At 36.6% G+C, this 25,457-nt stretch overlaps 3 protein-coding genes across 4 annotated transcripts in view; 1 reads left to right on the forward strand and 2 right to left on the reverse strand.

Moving 5' to 3' along the window:
• Positions 1-6,456, reverse strand: part of LOC103706126 (agamous-like MADS-box protein AGL11) — a 28,136-nt gene extending 21,680 nt beyond the window's left edge. Inside the window, exons 1-2 of the mRNA XM_017842517.5 lie at positions 6,328-6,456; positions 5,169-5,384 (exon numbers count right to left, since the gene is read on the reverse strand). Coding sequence (XP_017698006.3) covers positions 5,169-5,350 — 182 coding nt within the window. The 5' untranslated portion in view covers positions 5,351-5,384; positions 6,328-6,456. The remainder of the gene's footprint in view (positions 1-5,168; positions 5,385-6,327) is intronic.
• LOC149768171 (uncharacterized) lies at positions 431-1,153 on the forward strand. The gene is made up of 2 exons (XM_089928629.1): positions 431-534; positions 641-1,153. The coding sequence occupies exons 1-2, from the start codon at positions 496-498 to the stop codon at positions 1,001-1,003; spliced, it is 402 nt and encodes a 133-aa protein (XP_089784755.1). The 5' UTR covers positions 431-495; the 3' UTR covers positions 1,004-1,153.
• Positions 6,457-17,286: 10,830 nt separating the features above from the next.
• Positions 17,287-24,724, reverse strand: LOC120113274 (uncharacterized). 2 transcript variants are annotated; one of them, XM_088714902.2, is made up of 3 exons: positions 24,519-24,724; positions 18,910-19,172; positions 17,287-17,650 (listed from the first exon to the last, which is right to left on the reverse strand). In XM_088714902.2, the coding sequence occupies exons 1-2, from the start codon at positions 24,592-24,594 to the stop codon at positions 18,931-18,933; spliced, it is 318 nt and encodes a 105-aa protein (XP_088571028.1). In that variant the 5' UTR covers positions 24,595-24,724; the 3' UTR covers positions 17,287-17,650; positions 18,910-18,930. The 2 variants fall into 2 exon arrangements, with proteins under 2 accessions (XP_088571028.1, XP_088571027.1); XM_088714901.2 differs by having other exon boundaries at positions 18,898-19,172; positions 24,519-24,722.
• Positions 24,725-25,457: the final 733 nt, after the last annotated feature.

A 25,457-nucleotide genomic window follows, 5' to 3' on the forward strand; every position in this document is an offset into this window, starting at 1 on the left:
CACACAATTCTTCCAGGACAATTGCATCATGTGCATCAAGTTTGGAACAAGCATTGTCAGCGACGATTGACAACCTCATTAGGGAGGGTCAGAAGCCAAAAGCTTCTGGAAGCAAAAGGAGATTTAAATAAAGCCCGTGATAAACTCCCTAATTGGATCTCTAGAGAAAATTGGAATAAGCTAATTGATATTTGGATCTCCCCAAAATGGAAGAAGAAATCAGAAGCCAACAAAAATAATAGAAACACCATGAAGAATGGTAGCATCTCTAAACACTGTGGAGGATCAATCACATTTGTCAATCATGACGAACGATTGGTACATATCTTTATTCAATTAGATTTCTATAATAATTTTTATATTATTGTTCAATCATCTTAAATTAGCCCATTATATGTTAATGAATTTTTTCTTTTCTCTTTTGTGAAATTAAAGTTACGTAGGGAGCCAACAATAGTTGAATCTTTTAATCGGACGCATAAGACAAAGCAAGGCATGGGAGGATATGTAGATAAGAGAAGTGAAGCTGTCATGGTAAGTATAATTTTTTTATGATTCATAAATATTATTGAGCTTGCTCATGTTTATCTCTTGTTTGATCCACCATAATGTTTTTCTCTTCTTTTAAATCAACTGGCAGGCAAAGTATTCAGCTGAATACTCCAAAAAATATGGTGATGCCTCCACCTCAGATGCTCCTCCACGTGATTATGACTTGTGGTTTGAGGCAACTGGTGTCCCAACTGATGGCCATGTCTATGGCTTTAGTCCCCTAGAGGATCTCACTGGAATTATTGGGCAATCATCATCTGCTTCCACCTCTACAGGTCAAGCTCCAGAGCTGTACACTCATGAAGACATTCTACGTATTCTTGAGCAGGAAAAGAAAAAATGGCAAGAGGAGGTTCTTCAAAAGATGAGAGAAGAGATTGGCTTTGGACCAAGGCATGCAGATCGGGGGAGTAATGGTGATTCTGGTTCTGCTGATCATGCTTCATTATAATTGTTTTTGCCTTAGATGATAGGTCTTTGCATTCCTAGGAGGAATGAAATCTCTGTTGATCTTTATGACATATTTTTAGACTTTGATTTTGATGGATTCAGGACATGTTGATGCCAATTTTGAATGACATTTAAAATGACTTTTGCGTAATGTTGAATGCCTTTGCTATTAATGATATTACTATTATTATTATTATGAGCCAATCAATGTACCAAATGTACCAGGTTATTAGATTGTGATCGGTGACCAAATTTTGGTTACTAAATTGTTTACCAAGTATTGTGACGAGCAGTCATAAACTTAGTGACAGGATTTTGGTCAATAAAAATTAATTTTGCTCAGCGCGTTTGTAACCAATTAGTGACCGTAAACTTATCACTAGGTCAGTGACGGGATTAATGACAAATGTAGTGACAAAATGTGTGACCATGTCTGTGACGACTAAATCTGTCACTAAAGATTGTGACAGATTAGTGACCAAACTTGTGACCGCATTCTGTGACAAAATCAGTGACCAAGTTACCTTCGTCACTAACTCCGCAACTGGATAGTGACGGAAAATACATAATTTCTTAAATATTTAATTCTTGAATTTGTAACGGCTTAGTGACGGCGGTTCTGTCACGGAGGTTAGTGACGGGAATCGCCGCCATCACTGAGAATTTAGTGACGCGTGTTTTTGTAACCAAGTCAGTGACGGGAGCTCCGGTCACAAATTCCATATTAGTAACCGGAAACACGGTATAGTGACGGGAATCTCCGTCACTATACGCGTGTTTTCTGGTAGTGAACATACCAAAACTATATTGCATATTGATTATCATCATGGTTTATAATAGCAAACAAAGTCCTCTAATCGAAGATTTTAATCCAATAACGGTAACATCCCTTTTATTTCCTCTAATCATGGGTTTATTGTTCTTAAACAATGTTGTTTCTCTATGAGAAATGGTACCAACTCTTTAAAACAAGATAAATGACAAACTGGCCTTGATCCAATAATTTAACCTTTTAATGAAATATTAATCGGAGAGGAGAAATGAGAGATGAAGTGCTTTCTCTCCATCTCATTCCCAACACAACTATTTTATCTTAATTAGGAGATATTAAGTAGGTTTTGATACCTAATAATAGCATAGTTATCTTCATAAAATGCATGCTAATTTTATTTAAGATGCAATTTAGGAGATTTCCATTAACATGCAAATGGTATAGAGTATACAATGTTGGAAGTCCATCGCTTGTCCTTTCGTACAAAGATTCTATTCCTAGTTTATTTTTATTTCTTATTCCAATGCTAGTTGGAATAGTTTGTCTTTTAGTACTGGTCTATTTTAGTTATGTTGAGCCTTAGATTTAATATATTTGGGTTAAGTTTTTAGTTAGAGTGAGATATTGACATCTTTATCAGTAGGAGATGCTGATGTTTTTTTTATAGTTGGAGGGAGAGTGTGGCTTTATAAACAGAGAGAATGAGAAACTTACGTAAAGAAATGGAAAGAATTTTTTTTGGTGAGGAAAAGTATTTTGGAGATGCTTAATGCTTCTTTATTGAGAGGAGCCAAACTTATTGTTTTGGCTTTTATTTTTTATTTTTATTTTTTTCCTATTATCTTTTTTGCTTGATTTAATTTGTGTTTGCTCTGGATCTTGGACCAACGTGTTTGATCTATTCTAGCTAGTATGCTGTTCTACACACATTGCAGCCATGGATCAAAGCTAGCAACCTTTCATGAATGCATTAGTGCCCCTTGATTTGCGTCCACTTGAAAGTTTATGAAATATTTTAGTATATTTTCCTTTTTTAATTGTTAACAATAATTTTTATATTGAGCATTGCTATTTTTATTGTTGTTACCATTGTTGTTGCTCCTGTTGTTATTATTGTTATAAGTTTATAACCCTACTAATGTTTTAGTCCTTTCATGATCTTTGTCGCTTATTATTATTTTTATCTGACTTTTGCTTCTTTTATGTAAACACATTGGAGGAATGTGCTGGTATACCAGTTCGAGACAATCTCTAACATTTTTTTTCGTAAAATATACTTGGTTGCCCAAAATACACATTCACATTCTCTCCAAAGGCTTGTAAGAGTATACCTGTACATAAAACCGGTTATCAGAGAGGACACTAAAGAAGAACAGAGATAATGTCATGCCGTGTAAAGCTACCTTCTTTACGTACACAGTAAAATCTAGTATACAGACGCTAAATCATTTCATCCATTCCAATATTGTGCCAGATACGTGGAAAAGTATTGCTCGTCATGACACAGAGAAACTTCTTTGGGTGCAACACAATGGTTGAACATGAGATGATTACATGTGAGGTTTTAAAATCTTTCTTAGATTATAGTTATCATACGAAAAGGAAAAAAAAAATCTACATTTTCCTTGTTCCTATTTCGAGTGAGCACAGAAGGCTGCAGTTTCGCCCAGGTAAATCTAGTCTTGATTGGGCTCCTAGTCCTCTTCTGTCAACCTTTGTTTCCTCAACGCTGACAATGAAGCTAAATGCATGACAAGATGCAAGAAAGAACCTGAGAGGAATTTGTAAGGAAGAAAGCTAAAAAAAAGCTATGATGAACACTTAGTTGTGGGAGATGACATCGAAGGCACGGGGCCCAAGAAATATCTCATAACCAGTCACAATGAGCTCTCCATTCAAAAGTGATCATCTTCACCCTGCACAGGTGTCCGAAGACAAGCAACCGCCCATAAAAGAGGAAGGTACACATGGTTGATGGGTTTGAGCCGCTTAGCACCAGAAGAGAAATCCCGTAGGGAGAAGAACAGTTTCCATCTCCATATATATCAGAAGGTTTAAAGACCAGAAAAAATTTATGACTTGCTTTAACAGTGAAAACTGAAAAGCGAATTGGCTTTCAGGAAGCTTCAACTTATAAATAACTCATAAATGAAGGGAGGGGTGCTCCTTGTCCGCTAAATGATTGATGAACAGATATCTGGCTCATTTTCCCATATCATTAGAATGCAGTCCATTTAGGAGCTCCTCTTTCCATTGAAAAAATACAGGAGGTGCTCGAACAATTGGAGACCTTTTGAGGGAATTAGTTACATGTATAGGGGGCGAGAGAGAGAGAGAGAGAGAGAGAGAGAGAGAGAGGGAGAGAGAGAGAGAGAGAGAGATGGCTAGAAAGTACTGCAGATTGACAAGCCAAAAGTGTAACACAAGAAAGGCAAAGGCAAAGAGGAAGGGAAGGGAAGAAGAAAACCTTAAAATGTAAACCCATAATAAATACCGTACGTGTATTGGTTAGAGGGCTAGAATTTACGCTTTTCATGATAGGAAGTCTAATTTTTTAGAGAAACATGACAGGAAGTCTATTGAAACGACTGGAGATATCGTCATTTCGTGGAGTCCCTTTGGAAAAGGTTATAATCGAAGAATCAACTACAAAGTTTCCTTAACAAAACATGGGTACGTCGGAAAAGAAATCCTATGCCAAGACAACAGCTAGAGAAGCTATTCACTCCAAACACCTTGCAAGGATGCAAGACATAATATTATCCATCTTAATCTTCCGGTGTAAGTCTGAAGCCAAAGTGGCATAGAATAAGAGAGACTATGAGAAAATAACGAGCATATATACTATTAGAAGAAGAACGTGTAAAGACAGATTAATAAGCTTTACTTCATTGTTTCTTTCTTTCCATCCCAAGAAACGGCTTAGAGTAATACATCTATTCTAATACTAGAGTAGAAAGTCGTGTAGAGATAGAATTCATATCACAAGAATGTAAGCAAATCTCAAACCCTTTTTAATTGCCCTTCTCTTCACCAGAAAGGGAGATAACGAGTCAAAAAAAACTCTTCCTCTATCACTCGATCATTCCTTCCTATTAAAAATCTTAACAACAAGCTGATCCCAAAGCAAAATAACAACAACAACAACAATAATAATATTAATAATAAAAGCTGAATTAAATGTGACAATATGAAAGGGGATTTTAAATAATAAAAAATCCATTTGGATCGGGGATGAAAAGGAAGCATATGAAAGAGGAGCAATACTTCAATCACTAACATGCTAGAAACTTAAAAAGAATTTGGCTTGGCCATAGAACAAATAAAGCCATAAAACTCGATATCAGAAGGGATGAGCAAATTAGGAAGAGAAGACATCATAATAACCTCATACCTGTTATTGGCGTACTCATAGAGGCGGCCCCGGCTGGAGAAGACGATAAGGGCAACCTCAGCATCACAAAGGACGGACAATTCATAGGCTTTTTTCAGCAGTCCATTTCGGCGCTTGCAGAAAGTGACCTGCCGGCTTGTGGTGTTCTCGATCCTCTTGATCTCAATCTTTCCCCTCCCCATGATCTCTCTTTCTCCTCTATCTGCTGAAGTTGATCTAGATTGCCAAGAACGAAGAAAAAAAAAAGTTTTCTAAAACATAAATGAAATAACGGGACCAACATGACCTAAACCTTCACATATTGACATATTATTTTCCACACATCAAAAGGTATTCAGGAAAAATTAAAAGCAACAAAAAAAATAAAAGATATATAGAAAGAAAGAAAAGATGGGAACTTTAGGTTGAACTAATGCTCCACAAGCTCAATCTTGGTGTTATTTCTAGCAAATAATTATGGTAAACTGATCAGAAACAACTACAGCGGGAGAAGAAAAAAAACCCACAAGTAATAAACATCAGTTTGAAGTAAAAGAATATTTGAATGGTTAGGGTTCGGAAAAGAAAGTGTGTGACAAATAAAACGGTGTAAGAAGGAGATTCACAGCTCAAATCTCGATTCCAGTAACATTTTTGCTTGCAGATCTTTCTTTTAGAGCAAGAGAGGAAACCAACAAACACAAAAAAACAACCGAAAAAAAAAAAAGAATTAGGGCAACCAAAATACATGGAGGAAAGAATTTTTCTTAAGAGAAAAAAATGAAACCATCAGAAGGAAAGGAAAAAAAAAAAAAACTATTTCTTTTGACAAAGATATATTCAAGAACCTGTGAGAACATAACCCTAGAAACTAGAGTCAAGAACTTGGACACGGACCAAACGATCCGATCCGACAAAGATACTGTTTTCCTGGAGCAAATCTAGCGAGAAGCGGGAACAAAGTCCCATTTTGTTGCTGATGCAACGATCGTTAAAAAACAGACGAGATCAGCAAAAAGATCGCCGGAGATCCAGCAAAAAAAAAAAAAACGAAGAGCGATAAAAATAACTCCTTACGATTTCTAGCAACCCCTAATTCCGGTATTATCATTGAAAAACAAAGAAAGAAGAAAGAAAGAGATTGTTCTTGAAAAAAAGAAAGAAAAACTGGGGAGTTTACCACTCCAGGAACTCAGCTTCCACGCCGGAAGGGAACGGGAAGTCCAACACCGCGAATTCCGAGGGAAAAGAAGGGAGCTCAGCTCTCTCTCTCTCTCTCTCTCTCTCTCTCTCTCCACTGCATGCAATTGGCATCGGATCTGGTGGCTTTCCTCTTAAAGAGTGGAGGGCGGGGTGGCCGGGTAAGTTGTACCGCCGGATGGAGTCATGTTGCTCCATCTTGGCAATAATAATGTCACGAGTTAGCTTCATCCTTTTGTCGTTATTGGAGCGATTACAGGGAGATTGAGGAGTTGCGGTGGAACAGTTGACCGGGAAGTGGTGGGGGGGGGGGGGGGGTGGACCTTCGAGGTCTGAATAGCGCGCGGTAGGGTGAAAACGATCGGTAGCACCTCCTCCGCACGTGACCTCCCCATGCCGTATTCCTTCTCAGATTGTGGTTAGGTGTAGGAATGAAGTGAGAAAGGAAACTTGCTAACTAGACTAAGATTCTTGTATAACTATAGGATGAAGAGAGTTTGGATCTTAAAAGTAACAAAACCTTATTTAAGCTTGGCTTGGCAATTCTTGCCACATGCTTTTCTTGATTCATTATACATGGAACAGGTGACATGGTGCACAAGAAATCATTTCAATGGAAGGTAAAATAAGGATGCATGCCACCTTTTTTTTATTTTTTTCTCTCTTTAAATGTTTTTCTTTCTATTCATTTCTTTCATCCATTAATAGTTTTCTCGCATGTATTTTTAAAATATTAAAACTTCCATATATTTGTTGTTATCGCATTATATGCATTCCTGCTTCATTCCATTGGCTAAGAAATCTGGTTCTTGAATGTTCGCGCTTAACATTAAAATAATGCTATACAATATCTTCTCCTTGTTTGAGTGAGGATATGTGCAAATATGCTCAAGTCAGCACAAGTGCAATTAGACGTAGCTTTTATTACTACATTATCATGTTTGTTAATTAATATGATGCCCTACGAGCGCCGAGGGATTTTTGTATGTCAAAAACAATGAAAACACATCCATGTTTGCAGAAAATCAAAACTAAAATATTGCTTAGGTTAATGAAAAAATCATCACCATATCGTCATGTTATTGTAGTGATATCGTCATGTTGGTATACCATCTGCTACCCTCATGTGCTTGTATATTCTTATGGCTAACAAGAACAAATATCTATGGATATTGTATCCATCACAAACTTTCAAGGTTGTATCATGAAGTTTTGTTACTCATTAACATTGTGCTTCCCTCATTTTCTTTTTTATATTTTTTGTTTTCCTAACAGAAAAACACTAAGAAAAGCAACAATGCATAAGAACAATCCATAATTATACTTTTCCTAGTGAGTATAGCAATACAAACTAATTATAACTTGATATAAAAATTTAACTAGGATCATGTATTAAATTTTTTGAAAGTCATGGTTCAGAATACACAAATTCAGCAATGCTGTAAATTATATTGGATTTTCCTTCTTTTTTTTTTTAAGATAAAATGGTAGAAACTCTATATGGATCATATCATTGAGTACCTGGAAATGTAAAACAAACAAATATGGAAAAAAAATACGTATGTTGCCTAAAATTCAAGCCTTTTCTTGAAAATACAATCAAGGGATGAACGAATATGAATACATAGATTCTCTGGGGAATTTCAATTTCCAATATAAGCCACATTATGGATAGTTTCTTTGCATGTAATGCATCACATATGGCAAGGTAACTTAATTACTTAAACATTCGGCAAGTTTTCCTTCATTTACCAAGAAATACTAAATTGAAGGTACATCTAATGACATGTTTAGGACCATGCATGTGTCATGGACTGACTTATGTAGCTGAGTAGGAGCCAATTCAGAGCGAGCATAACGTCCAACTTGAAATAACATTGCTAAATACAAGAGATCTTCTTGCTCTATAATTAGGAGAAACATTCTAATCCTTAGCAGAAGCCACTAATTTAGACTGGACTCATAATTCTGTGTAATTTGAGCTACGGCTCTGCGTAACTCAACAATTTCAAGATTGCTGTAGGCTTATATAAGATAGTCATATACTTCTAACATTGCTATGAACATGTTCCATATTAGAAGGGAAGGCTTAGAAAATTCCACAATGGTTTTCTGGAAACAAAAAAAATATGCTGTCTTTTAATTGCATTGTCTATTTGTATCACTATATTTACTTGTTGAAAAAACTTAGCTATGAAACAATCTATTATCTCTCTTGTTTTTGATTTGAATGATTGCATGCTGTCAAGCCTTCCTAGTATTTTAAAGCAAGAACTTAGCATAAGTAAGACTTTGATATCACATTACGTATAAATGTAGATCAAAGAGAAGAAAATTTACACGCATTCACCTGAATGGCTTTAATGACATAATTTTGCGTGGTTCTTCCATCTTTTCCATCTTCTTGTGTACTTATCCATGGTGAATACATGATGGAGTAATTAATTGCATGACAAGGTCTCCGAAGTATAGTTGCTATGTCCTTATCAAGTTAGGACCACAGCTCCATTGTCGTGGTTGAGTAGGTCAATTTTTCTTTATTGGACTACCATCAAATCCAAATGTTACAAACTTTGTTAATATGGATATAATTCCTTTCCTGGGTGATGCTCCACATGTAGAAGCTATGCACTAAATCAAGACTCTTCGGGGACCATCGATATAATCTTTCTGGGTCACAAAGCTTTTTCCCTGAGTGCAAGGACACAGGAATTGCACCCCTATGATCTCATTAGGACTGTAGAACAATTGAACTCCAGTTTCACTATATATCACAAAATACACAGGCCATGAGGATTTAAGCCTATTGTCCTTGAGTTTTTTTTGGTAGAGAATATATAGCAAGGGACAAGCATTTTTAACCTTTGATCATGTTCCTGGATTAAAGCAGTGAAGAATATGTACTCATTTGCTTGCCTAATTAAAAACATGTTGTTATTTGTTCCTTTGTGTTATCTAGATTTTTTTGCCTCTAATTTGCAGTATACTTGTAGTATCAAATTAAAAATCAGACTGTTTTTAGATAAGGAACACTGGAAACCTTTAAAGAAAACTCGGGAAAATTTTGAACTCCTAAGGTGCATATAGAGACTCTAAAATTTGAAGTCATTCTACAATTCACATCCTCCATCACTAAACATTATTGTTCATGAACTGAACTAGACCAACATTTGTAAAACATCAAAACTTCTGCAAACTCTAGATGACGTTTCTTTTTCTTGAAAGAGAGAGAAGAGAGAGACTCTAAATGACTGACATAGCACTGACTCTCCGCCTTGCAGTGTGGTCCTAAAAAGATGAACTACTCAAACTAGTTCCCCTTATAGTTGCACCATCTTCTTTTCACCATTTACTGTGACTTAACATCCCAACCATGTTCTTTTATTGCATCTGTGGCTATGGACCTTTCTTCAGCTTCATGGCCTCTCTCACATCATATATATTCATGCATGCATGGATCAAGCTTCCCACCTCCGTGTCTTCTATTTCTCGTGCATCACTCTTTGTATAAAAGAGCCAATCACTGGATATTGGACTTGGTTTTGGAGAGGTCATATGTTGTGAGGACTTTCATGCAATCTCTCTCTCTCTCTCTCTCTCTCTGTGTGTGTGATACACAGGCACACATACATGGGAATTCTAATTCATCGTCCCTACTTCTTTATTGCACTTGCTGGTATTCAAGTGTCAGAGCGACCCTCTCTTTGTTTGCATTACGGTTTGGGGCATCAGCGGGTCATCCCTCCATGTGAATAGTCTTTCTTGTTAGTGCCGGGTTATCTGACCATACGAAAATGCTGACTATTAAAACTTTTAATGCAAGAGCTTTTTCCAATTCAGTTCAGCAAGAGGCTAGGCTAGTCCTCAACAAGAGGCACTAGATCGCCTCGGTGGCTTCGGATGCATTGCATTTGTTCAATGATTGGTCTACCCTCTGTGACCACAACCTCCTCCTACCTGATTTTAGAAAAATTTGGTTGAGAGTTAAGAAGATAACTTCTAGCCTCTCTGCTGCCTGATATCTTGTCAATCTGGTTCCTTGCTTTATATTCTTTCTTCTATGAGTTGTCAACCATTCAGCTTGTAGCTGATTTGTAAGTATTTCCTTTAAACAACCTTTGGGTGGTCTTCTACCTCCCTATTTTCCTCAACAGAAAAAAAGGGGGTTATCTTGATTCCCTGCCCCCTTCTTCAATTTCACCTATCTCCTTTCTTACTGCAGCCCTAAAGAATTTGGTTTAGATTGAGCAATCTTTATTTCAAGCAATTTGCTGTTACTATGTGAACTTGTTAGACATGTAGGTGTATGCCAAGCCTCTAGAAGCAGCAAGAAAATGTGGAAAACCTCCCTCGCCCATGGTGGGTCATATAAGTTTATAATCTAAAATGCTTGATGGAATTCAAGGTCACATTACCTTGTGTGTTGCAATTTGCTACAAGGTCCAATGAAGTCTACTAAAGTAGTGCATATTTTGGAAAATACATATTGATCACTTGCATGCAGACAGCCAGATGATGCTACCCCCATCCAGATACTCCCACTGGATGTGTGTTACTTCGATTATTAGCACATATTTGTTGAAATTCTAAAATCATTTAATAGTTGTCAGTCTATAATTTAGGAGACATGTATCGCTCGTCTGAGTCATCTCGATTCGAAATGAGTGCAGTGTCTCACAGACAGCATGATATGATCATGCTACCCAGGTAGTATCTAAACTTCGCTTATCGATAAATCCTGAAAACGTTGAAACATGCATCTATAAACTAAAAATTGAAATCATTATTCGATTCATTTTTCTAGCAAAATGATATGAATGTTCTAGCTAGTTTCAGCTTCTTACTTTGGTAAAATATTGAAAAAGTTATGTGTAGTTGCTTTACAATATGTGTGGTATTTATCTCTGGGCAGTCTCATCTCTTTTCTAATTTTATCCACCAAAAAAATTCAAATTGTTGATAAAATCTCATATTTTTGTGTCTAAATGTGCATAGGACATGCCTTGTGCTTTTCTAGAGAAGATAATAAAGCTAACCAGTTCTCATATTTCTTGGCTATATTTCATGCACTGGTGATCAAGGTTTCTATCAGTTTATTTTGTTAGACCATACTTTTGTTGGGCCTGTAATGGTAAGAGAGTGTTTTCCCATTTAGGACATTTCTGTGATTTTTCTTTATTATTTCCCTCTTCTCTTTCTGTCCAATCCTATTATATGTATGTCTATGTGTACATGTATATGTATATGCCAAGAAAAAACAAAAGATTTATGGCTCGTCTCATGCCGAGCAAAGCTATTCATGGGTAGTCGCCTGCTGGGTTGCGAGAACGTATACTCTCCTATGAAAGATTCCACTAATTATGTAATTATGATGAGCTTTTATTGTGCTTTTGTATGCAATCCAACACTTATGCCTAGAGAGAGCTTTTGCTGCCGACGGTGGACTGAGACAGTTTTGATATTCAAAATAGTAAGTCGGCAGAAAGGAAAAAGAAAGAAAAAAAGAGAAAGAGGAAGAAATGAGAGGCAGGGAGGGCTGCCGGAAGTCTCTATAGGGCGTTGGAGTAGCCTGAAAGGGCGGAGCCTCTAGAGAAAGGGAGAGAGAGGAAGGGCTACCAGAAGCCTCCGCAGGGCATTAGAGTGGCCTGAAGGGTCGGAGCATAGGCTCTATTCTCCAAATCCCTATTTTATTCGAAGCATAGGTCCGTGAGGGTCCTTTTTTTTATTTTAAAAATTTTAAGTGAAGTCGGCAAGGGATTTGCCGACTTTACTTAAAATTTAGGTCGCTTGTTGACTTAACTTAAAATTTTCAAAATAAAAAAAGAAGCCCAAATGAAATAGAGGTCCTAAGAGCAGAGCTCCTGCTCCGGCCCTTCCAGGCCCCTCCGGGGACCCTCCCTCCATCTCCCTTCCTCCCTCCCTCTCACTCTCTTTTTCTGTCTCCCGTTCTCTCTATCCTACTCTCTCGCCCTCTCTACTGTATCGGTACGGATTCGAATGAAACGACATGGGGGCGTATCAAATTGTGCTGCTAGCCAACTGATACGGACTCTGGTACCAGCATGGTAGATCTTGGATTAAACTATATTAAAAAGGCATGTATGTTAGAGTTTTCTCATTTCTGAAATAACATTTTTTATTTTTTATCTATTAGAAGCTGTTTTATTTTGAATTTTGACTGGTTGTTTTCTTTTAGGAATAAAGTTTATTGGGAGAAAATTTAGAATTTTTACTGGCAGTTTTTTTTTTTTTTGACAAAGAGTCGCATTTATTTTATTTTATTTTTATTTTTTTTGGCACATAATGATAACTCTCCTCTTCATTCTTACAACTTATCTCTTCATTTTTATAACCGTTCTTTCTCTTACAACTTAGCAAGTATGTGATATTAGTGTGCTATACTTGGGGTGCAGCCTAAAATGTAGGAAGTGTGAGTTTTGTATCTTGAAAACAATATTTTCACAAAGATGAAAAAATTATTGTCCCTAAAAAAATATCTTAAATGGTATGCTTAGCATAAATTAATTTCTAATTTTTCAGGTTTTTTCTTAAGCTTGATACACGAAGTTTGCCGACATGTGCTAGAAGCAACAAGATGAAAAAAATCCCAGGAACATAAATAAATTTTAGAAGCAGTGAAAAGATTTTGGCCCCTCTCTCTCTCTCTCTCTCTCTCTCTCTCTCTCTCTCTCTCTCTCTCTCTCTCTCACATTCACAAACTTGAGTAGTTATCATCTCTAAACTACTTGTGTTAAAGGCAACTACTAGGACTAATATGCTATTTATTTAAAGTTTAAAAATCATATTCTAGGATAAAGTGGGATGTTTTTAGTAAAGTTATTGTTGTCTACTTTTAACATTAACAAAAGCAAATCAATTTCCATAAAACATTTCCCTTCACAGAGAGTTCATGATGAGGATCGCCATACTTTCACTGGTTGTTGATGATCAATGACATCTGTTGTCTGTAGGCAAATTCAAGCAGCCCCACACACATCCAAAACCTACCAAGATGATTGCTATCCAGGTGTGAGAGAGAAAGAGAGGGTCCTTTTCATTGCCAGGTTAAGGTAAGCAGCATCTCCATCACTCAGAGGACCGAGGAAACTAAACATAAACGAATAGACAAAGGATGTGGCCCCAGAAATGAGCATAATTTTGAGAGGTGGTGGATGTGGTTTGCATTACTGTGATCCATAAAGTTGGTATAGCACAATGCAGTTGGCAAAATTGGTCTAACAACCTTATTAAATCGCATCATTTTTCTCGAGCACAGGCTTGTCCCAGTAATGACACAATTCTGATTAGCAACTAGAAGTTTTGGGATCACACCATACCTACTTTTAACATATTTAAGAAATAGATATAGCTTCAGTTTTTCATTGAGATTTTGTATAAGACGAGAGCTTAGCAACCAAAGTTCCTTTAAAGTAATTATCAATAGCAACCAAAATTTTAAAGGTCATACCTGTGTATGCAGGTGATTGAATGATATAAAGATGAATTGAGATTGTTTTATGCCAGCCAAGATGGAAGGTAGAAGAAATCCAAAATATGTTAGATGATTTATAACAAGTGAGACATCAAAAATTCAAGTGATATAGTTTATAAGAGATTAACCATCGGAAGCCAAAGTAAATCCTACAAAAAACCTTTCACTATTAAAAAGTGAACAGTATATATGATGGTGACCACCAGCTCAAAACTCAAAAGTACCACCCTAGATGCCATTAGATACTCTGACTGAAAGCATGATAAGTGTCGGCAAGTTGAGCACAAACAAAAAGAAAAAGGCAAAGGCATTGAGAGAGAATTAGTTCATGGAACCTGATTACAGCCATACTGAAAATGACACTATTGACCTGGACCATCAGGTCAATTTAAAGTCTTAAGATACCAGAAAGAACTTACAATCTAACATCATTTACTACACAGTAACTTCAGAATGAGGATGAGTACCAAAATTTAGTTCTGCAGAGGGTATGAAGAAGAATAAGAAGAAGAAAGAAGACGACAAAGAGATCAGTACCAAATTTTAGTCCTACCATCAGAGGGTAAAAATTTACTAGAAGAAGGAAGAAGAAATTGATTGATAGAGCAACCATCAGTGACTCAGGCTGACCCCACGAGTAATATTGTAGAAATTAGCATATAATGTTTTTAGTTCCAAACAATCTTCTCCATCCACAAATGAGCAATTATAGAATGGCTAGCAGAGAGGGCGACAATTTCACATAGTGAAAACTGGTAACTATTATAGAATGACGGTCCTTCAGGTATAAGAATGTACATTATTGCATCAAGACCTTGACATTCAGCCTGGTAGCTGAACTGGAATGAACATCTAGCCATCTCATTTCCAATAAAAACATGAAAGATACCAATGGGAAGATGTTTGCTTAAAACTAACTTGCATAAGACCTGAAATTTAAAATCCCAGATTCTACAGTCTCCACTGATGACTGAACATGGGAACATCAATCTAGACCATCAACGAAAGACTACACATCTGTAAAACAGGCTACATTTAAAGTGACTCTTCAAAAGTATGGTCTGTATTCATGATATTAAAGCACTAGGTAGGGGCTTGAAGTATGTCTAATAACTAAAAGATTGACATATAAAGGTCAGAATATGAACTAAACTTTTCATGACCGCACGACATACAGGAACCCCAGTGAAAGAGTACCATTTGTATCTTAAATTTTCAAATCTCTAACAGTAATTTGTGGACAGAACCAAAAATAAGCAGATTTCATTGGTGAAACACTGTACAGAAGACACTTTAGAAAGCCAAAGTGTACAAGGCAGGAGTCAATGTAGTGTCTTCTACAGTTCTTTTTGTAAGAATTCGCAGCAAACTTGGGTAGTGTGACAATGAACATTATAGCTTAGATATGAAGGTAGTGAACTACATCAAGTTGCAGTTTTCAAATAAGAATCCTAGTAAAGGTAAATCATGTTGTAGGTGCAAGAGAATCACATGGCATTCATATTCTTTGCTTTAGACCTCAGTTCTGTGTGGTTGTGAGAACATTATGATACCTTTTCGCACTGAATCAATACTGTCGACAACTTTACACAAATCAGTGCTGCATGAGTGGTGCATAAGAAGAAGAGTCATGATATAATTCTCAGCATACTGCCCCATAAACCAGATCTCAAACCAAGTGAATCAACATAAAAAATCACACCTCAAACCAAGTGAATCAACCCAAAAAACCACATCTCAAACCAAGTGAATCAACATAAAACATTTGCTTTGTTTTGATCCTAGACAACAAACAAAATGGCTGATATCAACTAAAAACATTGATCCCTATGTAAGGAAATCATAGAAGCAAGCAAAAAGAAAAAAACAGAAGATACTATCCCACGGTATTAAGACTAACACCAACGAACCAAGCACTCACTTGATCAGATAGCTACTACTTGATCAGAGAACCTATAAAATATTCACCTCCCTGAATGAATGGTGATAGGAAATGCAGCCCATGCGACCAGCTTAACCTGTTTAAGTTGGATGTTTAGGGGAAAAAATCTATTCAAAGGCCAACTTAGGATGAACTTCTGTACCAAGGTTCAAAACTAAATTAGAATAGGACTGACAAATATATCATATGCTGTCACTAATAGTACCTATGCTATTTACTCTGGTCTCTGATAAGACATTTTCATCTCATCATTTTCCATGTGTGCATGACATTGCCGTGTCATGCACTCAATGGTGTTTAAATATATGCCATTGAATTTGGCCCATGTTCTGGACCTATTTTGAACCCGAAAACTGGCCCCATTTACTTAAGATATGCACACGTAGATTTGTTCTTTGAACTTAAAACCTACAACTTGTACATCTCTTTAATCCCACTTCCTCTAGCTTCCACAATTATGTCAAACATGTTCAAACCAGAGGTCTGGTCTATCCTCTGATGTTTAATCCCTGAAGCCTTGACATCTCGTCTCCTACTTTTTAAAATGCAGTACAAAACTTCAATAGCAGTGATACGCCAATGTTCTTTCCAGCAAACCTAAATATTCATTTGAAGCTGATGATATATGATAGAAAGTAATAGGAGGCCCAGAAATGTAGTAGAATTATGAGGACATTATTAAGCAGAGCAAATCAAATTTCCTCTTCTGACAACAGCATTTCTCTTCAGAAAACTATTGCACTACCTGACCACAGTAACCCAATGCCGGTTTCTGATTTTCTTTATGTAAAAATTACTTCAGGGCATTGAATATAAGCACTTTCAACAATAAAGCCACTTTCCCTCAAAATTACCTCAGAGTAAATGAATGATGAGGAAATGCACTACCACTCTTTCTGAATAACTCAACTGGCACTCCACAAAAAAATATGCAAGCATTGATCTGAGCAAATTTCTGATAGATTCCAAGGTTACAGTGTCTGCAGTAAGTATAATACTTAAAAAATGAGCTACATGATAATCAAACCATCTACCAGCATCATACTTAGAAAAAAAGGGAATATGAATCCAGTCAGGAGAACAACCTTAAATAAGAATATACTCTATCACTCTCACCAAATATGATACTATTGAATCCTATGTCTTAGACAATTATAATGGAGGCATGGGAATCAAAAGCATGTCAAACATCATTACCCAACCATCTATCCACCATCAGAAGCATAGATGGCTTATGCCAGAAAAGGCCATATAGAACATGCTCAATTCAGCATCATAGTTTCCTCTTTAGAGAAAAGCAAACTATTCAAATGATCTATGTGTAACGATGGTATCATTAGAGAAAAAGGAAAAACAAAGATATTAGTCGTCGTAACGGAAGCGCCCCAAAAAAAGCCTGCCGATGAAACCTAGAATATAAAACTTTCAGAGATAACAAAAGTTATTAATCATCTTACATTCATTGTGTGGTATTTTTCATTTTAAAATTCATCAGTGCAATATGATAAATAAACTCAGAGAAACACAACTGGCTTAATCATTCAAGCTTGTCCTCACATCATGAATAAATGGAAACAAACTCATCTATACAAAACATGCATATACATCAAACATGTAGTACCTGGACCCTGCAGTGTGAGAATTACTCGTGCATTTGTACAAATTCAGATCAATTTGCTGAATGAAAATAGAATGGGAATCCCCATTTACTGGAAGAATTCCTAATCAATCACATCATTATATTAGATACAGAAAAATGAAATACATCTGATCTCATCTGCAGGTAGCTTAAAACTTTCGGATACAACAAAATTCTAACAATCACTATTCACTAACAATGGAGAACATTTAATGAATGGAGACCGAAACCTGCAAGTAATTTAAACAAAAATTGTATTAGAAATCGCCATGATAGGGTTAAAATAAAGGATAGACACAGAAGTAATTGCAATATGTCCTGTAGAAAGATTACATAAGCAATTTTCTTGAGACGAAAGTTCCCCTCTTCATATTAATCACGGGAAAGAAGAATACTTGATATCTGTTCAATTTCCTAAATAATATACATCTACGGAGCCAAGTGAGGCCAAAAGGATCAATGTGCATGTTATCATGACAATGTCATGCGTATGTACTTCTGCAACAAAGGTGCATGAGTCAGTGTCAGCAAAATAACCGGGTACAGGAAGTAGTGATTGTTTATATTGGAAAAAAGATCAGGAAAAAGTGCAATTAACCTTGTCCACTGTAGGAGAATTTGTCTCTAAAGGAGTCCAGGCTAGTAGAAGGCCAGATATCATCCAAATAAAACTTTGCAAGGAGGATGATTTTGGGTATTGGGAAGCATGAAGGACATGGAATGAACGGATTGGTGAATGAAATGTCCAAATAGGTCTTTCTTGAGAAAGAAATGCTCAGATAGGGAGAAATGAATCAGATGCACAAATGACACCTAATGGTTCAGCAATTTGAAGGGATACTACCAAAGGGACTTCTTCAATTTGGAGTTCAAGTTAGAATAGATGACTAATAAAAGTAAAATTATGGAAGAAATTGAAATGTGTTACAGTGAGTTGCTTTAGTTAGAATAGATGATTAATAAAAGTAGAATTCTAGGAGAAATTGAAATGTGTTACAATGAGTTGCTTTCTTATTGCTCCAGCTTGTTTGTCATAACCTCTAACCAAAATTGAGTAAGCAGTCAGCTACATAGCAGGCCCAAATCAATAGTTTAAGATCAATTATGTAATTCATTTAACTGTCAAGTTCACTTCCTTCCACTTCAAACTGAATTGTGTTTAAACTGCTAAAAATGTATCCTGACTTTATAATATCAACATTAAAATAAAATTAAAAAAAACCTGTTCGTGCCTATCACGGAGAAACCATTTTCAAAAGTGAGTATATATCATGGCTGATAATGGGGTTATTTTCCAAAATAACCGCAAGGAAAGATATTTTTTTTGCAATATGCAATGAAACAATTTAACTTGCATTTTCAGGAAGAACAAAAGACCTGCAATTCATAAATTACACTCATGCCCAATTATGATCCTGATGATAACGCTAGTAACTTTACTCACAATTGAATCTAGATTTCAGAGGTACTATCTCACCCATAGCATTACCATCAATTGATGATCAAGTTCTCAATTCTGAAGACCAAGTTCAAGCTCAAGCTCATCATCCTCTTCAAACAGCCTTAAGAGGCGTGCATGTCGCTCCTCCCTCTTCTTTTTCTGCCAATGCTTGAAAAGGAAAATAGACAATATCCCAAAACCGGCAACTCCAAGACATATATATAGTATCTCAAGTCCTGTTGTGCTACTAGAATTAGAATGGGCATCAGCTTTTGTTGCATCCTTGGAAGGTGATGGATCGTCGCCTAGACCTGCAAAGAAATGAAAGCTATCAGATGGCATTGCATAGAATGAATTAAAATTAAGAACAATTTAACAGAGCCAGGAAGGTTTAATAATTGACAACAAAACAACCAATCCAAAAGTTTGGATAAATAAAAATTAGATCTGCACCCTAAACTTTGGCCTACAACAGACTCTCTAGTCTCTACTAACTTAATCATAGAGGTTCTACTTGCAGCACATATCCATTTTCAGTACATACATACTAAGATAAATAAACTTAAGCTAAGACAGGTTTTCCAGAAAGAAGCCCAAACGTACCTAAGTCAAAACCAGTCAGTAATGAACACAACCACCAACGCTATTCCAATTCTGGCCAGCTGAACAAAGATGGGAAGCCAGAACAAATTTTGTTTAGACCTTTTCCCTATGTCAGTTGGTACCATTCAATATTGATCTGGTTCTCTGTGGAATACAAGTTGCAGACAGAACTACTAAAATTTCATTTGAGATGTAAAATCTTGATCTATGATCATGGATGGCAAGGGAATGTCTTGACAGATTTCTTAGCAACCTTTACAGATAATAGTTTCATGTAAAACCTCGACAAATTTCTTTTGAAGTCTTGGCCTTTAGGAAAAAGAGGGGCATTCTAGTAATCACCTCATCCCTTGATTAGATTTTATGAAGAAGTTTAGTGAAATTGCAGGTGTTCTATTGCTTTGAGAAAAAAAAAAAAAAACCTCTGTTGGTGTGAGGCCACTGATCAAAACTATGCAACTTGAATGTCCAAGACCAATTTTTAGGTATGGAGTGCGTCCACAATATATTTTATGATTCTTATCTTTCCTTTACCCCCTTTTTCTACTCTCTGAGATGCTCTCATTGTTTCGATCTGAAATCAAGGCCTTTCCCTTTGATCAAACCTAAAACTTTAATTGTTTGCATCTTCCCTGTGATTTACATATTTTACTTGTCACCTGATCAATCTTCATATTTCAAAACAAAATCCCAATTTTCCAGAAATTTGCAGCAAGCACTAGAATTAAGTTATCCTTTCACCTAAACCACTTTAAGGCTAATTTTAACCATACATTCCAAAGCCCTAGTTGAGATTCAGCCAATTACGAGTCATTCTGTAAAAGTTCAACCTAGCTATTCACTTCTAATGAAATCTCAGATATGAACCTAAGTAGGGCCTTAGTTAAGTCTTGTGCATTTTAAATCTCCATCAACTCTATTAGATCCTTTTGACTAAGCTAGCCAATGCATCTTTTATTTATTTATTTATTCGTTTACTTACTTACTTATTCGTTTATTTATTCTGGTAGGAACTATCCTATGACATCACAATAATTGAGTTTAACTCAAAACAAGTCTAAAGGGAATCTAAGTGATTGAGCGGTCACTAAATTTTCAAAGCCATTAATCTATATAACCAAAGAATTAGGAAGGAAATAACATGTAAAAGATCATCTCTTCACATGTACTGATGTGTATACCACTTGGGTTCCTTCTACAAGTAGCAGTTTATCAAACAAAGATAACTCTTCATGATTATAATGATACTTTCAAGCCTCAAAGAACAAAAGTTAAAGCTCATTGTTAACTGGATTCTCCAACTCTTGAGTCTTTAGAAAACTGGAAAAAGCTTTAGGAGCCATGAACAATTCAGTGACCAGCACCTAATTGAGCTTTGTTTACGCATAAGATATAACTGCAAATCTTCGATCAAGAAGAGGAAAGAAAAAGGGAGAAATCTATAGGGATCAAAAACAATGAATCAAGATTTTGTGATGTGCATTTGTGCCTGGTCGCTAAAAATTCTTTCCTATGGTTGTGTACCTGCTTGGTCACCTGCTTCCTAATACTTACACCCATTTTCAAACAACTATCTTTTATTACTGATTTGTCAAGAATAATCATAGTTCATTAAGAAATTTACCACTCAGTGTCCTATCATCCTTGACATCTTATACCAAGTATTTCTATTATATGCGATAGACAAATAGGTAAGCCTTTCCATCTTCAACAGATAATTAGTGGACAACCCTTTGCAAGTGGAGAACAATGTCCCTGCTAAAGTGGAGGAACAGTGAACCTGCTTACTATTTTTTATATGCCTTTTGGGTTGCGACTTCGGAGGTTGCAGAAAATCATGTTTTTTATTTTACTCTCTGTTGGATACCCTTGGTGTGACTTGGACTGACTTGCAATTTTTGTGCTCCACTCTTGACTAGGTCTTTGTCCATTAATTTTACAAATTACAAGACTGGGACTGGGACGCAAGGTCCGCCGTACCGGTACCGGTCGGCGTACCGGTGGCAGCCCAGATCGGTACGTACTGGTCTCATACAGTCCCGTACTGGTCCCGTACCGGTCTTGTACCGGTCCCATACCGGTTCTCCAACGATAAACTACCGGTACCGGATTCCACGCTGATCCAGTACTGGTTCCAGATCGGATCGGTACGGCAGACCATGCTGGGACGTACGTGATGCATGTGACTCACAAAGTTCTCAAACACCCATAGTGTGTTCTGTTGAAGGAATTAGCATGATAAAGAGCAGAAAATGACACCAAGCAAAGTAACTATGTGAAGGAAAAACATTTTTTCCCAAAGAAAAGAAAGTGGAATTATGTTCGTCCAACCTATATAGTAGGAAGTAGAACGAGACGATCCATTGAGGGGAGAGTGGTGGGAAGGAGGTGCAAAAAGGGAATAGTAGAGATGCTACATTGACAATGTTGTTTTCTTGCAAAGTTGCAAAGGCTTTTTTGAGAACCTCCATTCCACTCGCATATCAAATCATCCATAAGATCGAGGTCGAGGAGCGGATTCAACAATTGCAACTTCTAACTTCAAACTCTACTGTGGTGCGCCCTAATAGCTTTTTTCCTTTTTCTTTGTTAGCTGAGTTAGCAGAGAAGGGGAAAGCAGGCAGTAGAGGGAACCAAGTAAACCACCCTCTAGCAAAGCATAATTATTTAGGTAGACAAGGAAGATCCGTTGGAACCCAACAGCTAGCAAGATGATAGAAAGAATTCCATGTTCGCATGCTCCCTCACTAGCCTGTCTTTTTTTCCATGCTCTTGGACTCTGTTCACACCGAAGGCACGGCTCTAAACTAATGGGCTAAAAAAGCCAGGCAAGCAATGACCAGAATATCGCCACTTATGAACATGGCATCCGATGAGTCAAGGTTCGAGGAAAAGAGCCCTTACATCCTTTGGTTCAATCTATCTTTTGGTAACACTCCCTGGTGGTAAGAGTTGAGCAAAGGTCACCCTCAATCAGTTGCTCAGTTAGCTAGCAAGAGGCCCATCCTCAAGAATTTTCTAACTAAGCTAAACCATTGGAATGCCACTAAGCAAAAAAACCAGAAGGTGGAGTCAAACTCCCAAGTTTCCAATTATGATAGAGTAGGTGAAATGAAACAAAGTGGGAGAATTCACTAAATTTGCTCAAATGTAAAAGAATTTGATTATATAATATTAAAAACTTCCTAGTTATTTAATACCCTAAATTTTTAAAGAGCTAAACTACTACACCCATATACATAAGTCCGTTCTCATGCCTACTCCCAATTTAGTTAAGTAAGATATTGCTTCGTTTCTAGATGTCGACCTCTCTAATGATTAAGCTACCTTTAACAGACTACATCAACATATAATTCCTCTTGTTATCCCTTGTTAAAGGTGACCTCCAAATTCTTCTTTCCAGACTGGTGATTTTAGATTAACAGTAAGTATTCTCTTTCATGTAGTAAGGGTTGTAATTATGAAGGATTAACGTCAGATTTTACACCAAGTAGGACAGATAAGGAGCAGATGACAGCTATCACTATAGTTAAAACAATTTCCAACAACCATTGCTTTAGTCCAAAACTGACGAGCATTTTCTGTCTAGCAAAATAGAGAAATACAGTACCGAGTGATGTAGCATAGGGTGCAGCCAGCAAGTACTGTGACCAATTGGCCTATGCCAAGCTTTGCAAGAGCCAATGATTTCTATATTTCTAGTAAAATAATTTTAGCATGTTTTATTATTACTAAGAGCCTGTTTGGATGATTAGGCGGGCAATCCTATACGATTTGGGGATAGGATCTGCACAGCCAATATGATTGTAGGATTACAGGCTAAACTAGGCCTATATTCATAAAACCCTAGAAATTTTCTGGATATTTATGAATATAGGCCTAGCCCAGCCTGTAATCCTATGATCTTGCTGGTTATACTGGATCCTATAGAATTTTCAGCCCAATCATCCGAACAAGCCCTAAGTGATATAGAGAAACTTTTTGACATATTAATAAAATTTCTTTGAGAGAACTTCCTTCACCAAACAAAGGGTTTTTCAATCAAGCTTGCTTCAATTTGTCTGTTGATCTTCAAAATTTAATCCTGATGATCAAATCGGCCTTCACACTTCTTGTTGCATCCTATATCTCTGTTTAAACAATTCTTCTCTCATATTGGTGCAAAGTTTCTTTTTTTTTTTTTTGTTGATAACCATGATTTCACTAGGAAGCAATTTTTCTATGTCGCCCTATTAAGTTTTCTACCCCCAGAGCTCCAGATATGGAGTCCAAGTATGACTGAAAATTACATCCCTAAGTTAGAAGACAGGACCAAACCAGGTCCCAGGTAATCCCAGCTGACTGACGATTTCCACACTGTTCTTTGATTTGACTGATCTTAATACATCCGCTAAAGAAGTCATTATCATTCCATCAGGGAACATACACCACATGCACATGGAATCCAAGAGATTCAAACAAGCTTCACCAAGCCACGAGACGCTGCCTAAACAAATGATTGAACAACAAAACACTCAATTATAACAGAAAAGAGGAAACAACATGCAATATTTCCAGTAACAAACACCTCTACAAACCCCCAGAACAAACATCACACACTGGCATTTGGTTCTCAGTTATAAATCAAACTGAATTTCGTCCCACAATATGAAAATAAGTGATTCCACTGACGCAATGTCACCAAACTCCGTTAACCCCTAAAACTACATAAAGCAGGGCAGGGCAAATCAGACCGAATTTCGACAATCAAATACATCACATATCCAGAAGATGAGCGAAGAAAATTGAAACAAGTTGTGAACAACAAACCCTAGCAACGAAATCCACGTATCTTCAATAAATTAATGCAAAAATCGAAGGATTCTGAAAATTTTCACAAGCGTACCAATCCGCAGATCAGGAATTCAGGTAAAACAGGAATATCCGATCCATAAACTGCGAAAAAAATCGGAAAAAAAAAGCGGACTTTGACGCCAGCAAATGAAGGTTGTGTCTTTGACATTTTAGAACTCTTTTGCGAACTGGTGATTCCGGATCGGATAAGAAACGCAAACCTGAGATGAATTGAAGACATATCGCGGCGAGGAGGACGAACCGTCGGTGGGATTTTCCGTGTCCGTCTCCGCTCATCTCTCTCTTCTTTTGCCTCCTCTCCTCCGTCACGACGTCTTGGTTTTGGTAGAAGAGAAGAAAAGCGAACGGAATTTTTATGCCGAGTTCTTCAGAATATTCTCAGGTTGGCGGCACGTCGATAAAATCGTGGGCAGATGGATCGGGCCGGGGACTCTGGAACTTTAAGATTCGTGTTTGATCCATGACAGTGCAGGAAGATTGTGATCGTGGAATTGTCCGTGAATCTTCAAGCAAACAATATATCGAGTTGTCGAAATTGAAGTTATGCTTCCATCGCACACAGAATCTAAACCATATTTCGTGCAAAAAATACTATCATCAAGAGCATGAGGCGATCCAACATTGAATTGATCAATCCGACCATTGAGCATTTGTCTCGTTGGATCCAAAAAGCCAATAGATTTAGTGGAAAGAACAATATATTATTTTCTAATATGGCTTAAATTATCATTAGTTCAAAGAAGTTTTTAAAATTCTATTTCGATAAACCTAAAATTTACTTAAAAGAGTTTTCCAAACACAATTTACATATATAAGTATATGAGGTCTTTTAATACTCAGACTATGATGGAAGATCTAGTGATATTCGTAAATACAGGGCTTGTCCCTCTTTCTACTCATAAAAGATAAAAATTAGATATTAGATGTTCAATAATTTTTAGATTTTTTTGCATGATACTCAAAAAAATCTATTTTATTTTTGATAAAAATAAATATGATTTTTTATTATCGGTGTTAGAAGAACCGTTACATTAGAAGTATTTATGGAAAAATAATATTTTACGAGGGTACACAAATAAATATAAATTTTAAGAGAATATTCATGCAAATTTGAATTTTTAAAAGTATATTTATGTAAA

The sequence above is a fragment of the Phoenix dactylifera genome, chromosome 2 (assembly GCF_051530095.1).
Source record: "Phoenix dactylifera cultivar Ajwa chromosome 2, Ajwa_hap1_PhDact_Kaust_v1.1, whole genome shotgun sequence".
Classification (NCBI taxonomy): Eukaryota; Viridiplantae; Streptophyta; class Magnoliopsida; order Arecales; family Arecaceae; genus Phoenix; species Phoenix dactylifera.